We start from the raw sequence: 5,104 nt of genomic DNA, 5'->3' as shown, positions 1-5,104 counted from the left end.
TGGATAATATCTTTTTTATTATTTAGATTTTATTATTTATTATTAAAAAATACCAAAATATAAGCATAGTTGAAAAATAATCCTAACCTTATCCGACATACATACACATTAGTACACACTTTGTTCCAATTGAATCGTGCACAACGTTACACTTTGTGCATTTCTGTGTACATATGTCAAGGGGTGTTTTCCAATTACGTACATTGGCTGCGTTTCGAAATTCACTGCCAGTACTGAAATTCTATAATATACGTAACATAAACTATAGATTTTCAATATTGGCAGTACATTTCGGAACGCAGCCATTGTGTTACACAAAACCAGTTTATTGGTTGCATATTATCTTACAAGATATTTTAGATAATATGTGACCAATAAACTGGTTTTGTGTAACACAGTGTAACGTAGCTGGAAAGCACCCAAAGATATGTTAAGCAATTGGAAAGCACCCTTTGTTATTCACTAAATGTGGAACAAAGATAGAATGATGTTTGTGTCGACTTGTGTCTTTTGTTGGAAAGCAACCTATATCAGCCTAACTTTTAGTGCGTTCGCTTTGGGTGCTTTACGCTGGGTGCTTTCCAGTTGCGTACTCTGTGTTACACAAAACCAACTTATTGGTTGCATATTATCTTACAAGATATTTTAGATAATATGTGACTAATAAACTGGTTTGTGTACGTGTGTGTCAAGATGTGTTAAGCAATTGGAAAGCAAACTGTAAACGTCATTCTATCTTTTTCCCGCAGGTAATGAACGATAAAGATAGAATGACGCTTACAGCGCAAAGCGCCCAAACCGAACGCACCAAAAGTTACCCGAACTCGCAGCACTGAGATGCGTTCAGATTCCTCATCCGGATGCACTCTATTACTAGAAACATTATAGTATATGTCACATATACTATAGCACTTCTAGTAATAGAATACACCCGAGTGGGGAATCTGAACGCAGCCCTGGTCTAGAATAGTATAAATATTTGTGGTCGAATCCTTTTCCAGTTGGAAGCCTCCTAGTGGCATCTTAAAGCGTGAGTATTTTAATATTTTTTCATAATTTTTGATATAACAAAGTAGATAAAATATATATACAATAATTTAAGATAAAGGAATATTCCAGATTTTATGTTAAATAAATCTAGCGATTTTTCATACCTATTTTACGAAATTTACTTCTCGTGCACGTGGCAAACTTTCGTAGGAAAAAATTTTATATGATATGTAAATTAAAATCTGCGTGTGTATTTATATATGTATACACTTTGAAATTTTCTGGATATATAGGTTCGAGCGAGAAAATATTTTGCTATATAATATTTATATGAAAATTCATAAAACTAAATAGTATCATGAGACACAAATTTAAGGTTATGTATCTTACTCGAAACAATTGTTTTTGCGTTAATTCGTGTTAATTAATATCAATCTAACATATAATTGTATGCAATTTATTTAAATGTAAAATACTAATATATATATGGAGGGAAGTAATTATCGGATAACTAGATAAAACATTCAAAAAATACATAGAAAATGCATTTTGTCTTACAGAATAAGAGTATAATACAGTTTTGTATCGATGAGTTTGAAGAGAAAATTCTATTTTAGGTTGACTCGTAATTCAATCACAACGTAAAAATGTCAGGAGGTTTAGATGTGTTAACCCTGAAGGAAGAAGATGTTACTAAGATGTTGGCTGCTGGTACCCATCTGGGTGCTGAAAATGTAAATTTTCAAATGGAACAATATGTTTATAAGAAGAGAGTTGATGGTGAGTATATATGGATGAACTACTATTATTAGTGTTTCTATATATTCTGTAGAATGACAATTCATGACATATTCATTGAAAAGAATTTGTCAAATTGAATACAGAATTCCTCCAGTATTTTGCAAACAACCACGTAAACTTTTGAATTATTGATTAAAGAAGATGTAAAGAATTAAAATGAATGATTACGCACAATATAGTAGATGAACTAGTGTGATAGCAATGTCAACTGTCATGTGCTTGTACATTAGATCAAACTGAATAAGATAGTTCTCAATCCTTTTGCAAATAACTAAACATGCATTTTTTTCTTATTAAACATATATAAAAGATACTGGTATATTTTTATACACAATTATGCACCAATCTTCTTTAATTACTGACTAAAATCTGCATAGTTATTTGTAAATTGGCAGAAGCAGATGTAACAGCTCATCCATCATATCGTGCATGATCATTTGCCAAACTTCATTACTCAATAACACAAAATTTTATATGATTGTTTACTAAATGGCAGAAAAATTTTGTGTCCAGTTTGATGAGTTTTATCTATACACGATGGATGTGTTATGAATTGTCAAATATACTATGTACAAGTTTGACTGTAATCAACAAGATTTTGCACAGGTGCAGGCGTTAATGTCATCAACCTTCGTCATACGTGGGAAAAACTGTTGCTAGCGGCTCGTGCTATCGTCGCCATCGAGCACCCTAGTGAAGTATTTGTAATTAGCTGCCGTCATTCGGGCCAAAGAGCTGTGCTAAAGTTTGCGGCCCATACCGGCGCTACACCTATCGCCGGACGTTTTACCCCTGGTGCATTCACCAATCAGATCCAGGTGCAGCAATTCACTATCACGATTCATTGTTTAGCATTTTGTTACTGAATAACCATAGAACAAATAAGCAGTTGGATATCTAGTGGATACATAAATAACGAAGAGGATGCAGCAGCAGCCCTTGATTTTATCGTTTTGTAGGCTGCATTTCGAGAACCGCGTTTGTTAATAGTCACGGATCCCTCCACCGACCACCAGCCCATTACCGAAGCCAGCTATGTAAACATCCCGGTAATCGCATTCTGCAACACTGACTCGCCACTGCGCTTCGTAGACATTGCCATTCCTTGCAACACCAAAAGTCTGCATACTGTCGGTCTGATGTGGTGGCTACTCGCCAGGGAAGTCCTGCGTCTGAGAGGCTCTATCCCACGAGAAACCAAGTGGGACGTGGTGGTGGATCTTTTCTTTTATAGAGATCCCGAAGAGGTTCGTGCGACTATCTTTCTGCTGCCTTTCTCACTTAGATTCTTCCATCGTTTTAATCATTTAGCACAGCGATGAAACAATAGGATCCAGAAACAAATCTATTGGTATTTTTATGGCTTAATCTTTTCTTCCTTCTCCGTTTGGAAAGAGCGAAAAAATATATTAAAAAAAAAGATACTGCATGTTTTTGTTTTTCAGGCAGAGAAGGAAGAACAGGCTGCGAAAGAAATTGCGCCGGTCAAGGAATTTACGGCTCCGGTAGAGGCTACTCCAGCTCCTGAACCTGGCTGGGTGAACGAAGTTGAAACAACCGCTGTGACCACAGAGAATTGGGCTGACGATGTGGCACCGCCAACAGCCACTGCTATTACCACGACTAATACTGCGCAGTCTTTTCAAGCTGGTGGCGACTGGGCTGCACAGGTGATGCATTTTTCTGATTATCATTTATTCTTAATAGCTCGTCGACGAGATAATCCCATAATCTCATTGTTGAAAAACTTATTTTTCGTATATAAATTCTGTGCCTCTTGAAATCATTGGTTGTGTTCAACAGAAAAAGCTGCTTTGCAACTGTTATAAAATTCGTGAATCTGATTGGAGTATGCTCTTAATTTTGGTTAAATCCAAGAGCATGTACCAATCAGATTCACGAATTTTACACAGTTGCAAATCAGCTTTCTCTGCTGAACGCAGCCAATTTTTCTTCAAACGAGTGCATTAAAAGACTAACGTTTTTATTTTCAAATAGGCTTAAAGTCTATTCTACAATGGTGGGTGCTTTCCAATTGTTTAACATACCTTGACACATACGTACACAAAACCAGTTTATTGGTCGTATATTATCTAAAATATTTTGTAAGATAATATAAACCAATAAACTGGTTTTGTGTAATACATAAAATGTAACTGGAAAGCACCCAGTAAGTAGTAAGAAGTAAGAGTAAGGCCCGATCTACAATACATGGAGTAAGGAGTAAGAAATAAGCAGTAAGTAAATGGACCAATCACAATCGATTATTCTTGAATCGTGAGAATGGAATTGAACAATTTGCTTACTGCTTATTTCTTACTCCTACTCCATCTATTGTAGATCGGGCCTAAAGGGACGTCTACATTGGAAGTAAGTAGTAAGAAGTAGGAAGTAAGAGTAAGAAATTGACCAACCACAGTCGAATGTGAGAAGAATAATTAACTATGATTGGTCAATTTCTTATTCTTACTTCCTACTTCTTACTGCTTACTTCCAATGTAGACACTTCTTAAGAAATTGATCAATCGCAGTCGAATGTGAGGAAGATAATCAACTGTGATTGATCAATTTCTTACTTTTTACTGCTTATTGCCATTATAGAATAGACTTTATTCTCATTTTTATCAACTTTGGTTAACTTAACTGGCTGGTTATTCCAACTGGAATTGAGCAATCGCATATGTTAAATCTAACTAATGAGAAATGCGATTGGTTAACTGGTTAAGTTAATCAAAGTAGATAGAATTAGCATTAGACGCACAAACATTTCAATAGGATTATTTTTTGAGGGTTGAGAGATTTTTAACAAGAGAAGAAAGGAACGAAAATTTGTAACGGGTAATAATCTTCCTCGACAATTGAATATCTCCAGACTATTATTAACTGTAATTGTCTGTGTCGTATTGCACAGCCCCCAGAGGAGTGGTCGACACCGGTGGCAACACCTGCTACCCAAAGCTGGGGAGGTGCAAGCGAAAAATGGTAAATCTCTGGTGCTTTCTGACTTTTTAAGGATAATGTCAAAGCGCTTTATATGACAAAAAAAAAATGTACAGTTTCTAATAAGATCCTTGAAACGACAATCAAGTTTTTCTCATTTATCTTATTGTGATCCTTGGCTTCTCGCTGTTGTCTCGCCATTGAACAAGTTGTGCTAGCGAAAAAAAATAAATAGGAGACTCAACGACAAGTCAAATGAATATTTCAAAAAACCGTCTTTACATAGCATTAAAGTGTAGAGAAGTGAGATACCATTTCACGCATTAAGGTGCGTTCCCACTTAGCGCGTTACGCGCGCGTCATTCTTGGCGGA

At 35.8% G+C, this 5,104-nt stretch overlaps 1 protein-coding gene across 2 annotated transcripts; it reads left to right on the top strand.

The window, feature by feature from the left end:
* The first annotated feature begins 864 nt into the window (after positions 1-864).
* On the top strand, positions 865-4,829 carry LOC116843193 (40S ribosomal protein SA-like). 2 transcript variants are annotated; one of them, XM_032813393.1, is made up of 6 exons: positions 865-1,030; positions 1,608-1,770; positions 2,398-2,609; positions 2,751-3,038; positions 3,237-3,461; positions 4,703-4,829. In XM_032813393.1, the coding sequence occupies exons 2-6, from the start codon at positions 1,638-1,640 to the stop codon at positions 4,775-4,777; spliced, it is 933 nt and encodes a 310-aa protein (XP_032669284.1). In that variant the 5' UTR covers positions 865-1,030; positions 1,608-1,637; the 3' UTR covers positions 4,778-4,829. The 2 variants fall into 2 exon arrangements, with proteins under 2 accessions (XP_032669284.1, XP_032669286.1); XM_032813395.1 differs by lacking the exon at positions 865-1,030 and adding an exon at positions 1,216-1,366.
* The last annotated feature ends 275 nt before the right edge of the window (positions 4,830-5,104 follow it).

This window comes from Odontomachus brunneus, unplaced genomic scaffold (assembly GCF_010583005.1).
Source record: "Odontomachus brunneus isolate Ranch 3 - 2012 unplaced genomic scaffold, Obru_v1 Obru_scaffold_030, whole genome shotgun sequence".
Classification (NCBI taxonomy): Eukaryota; Metazoa; Arthropoda; class Insecta; order Hymenoptera; family Formicidae; genus Odontomachus; species Odontomachus brunneus.
This window is presented reverse-complemented; position numbering and strand designations above follow the sequence as displayed.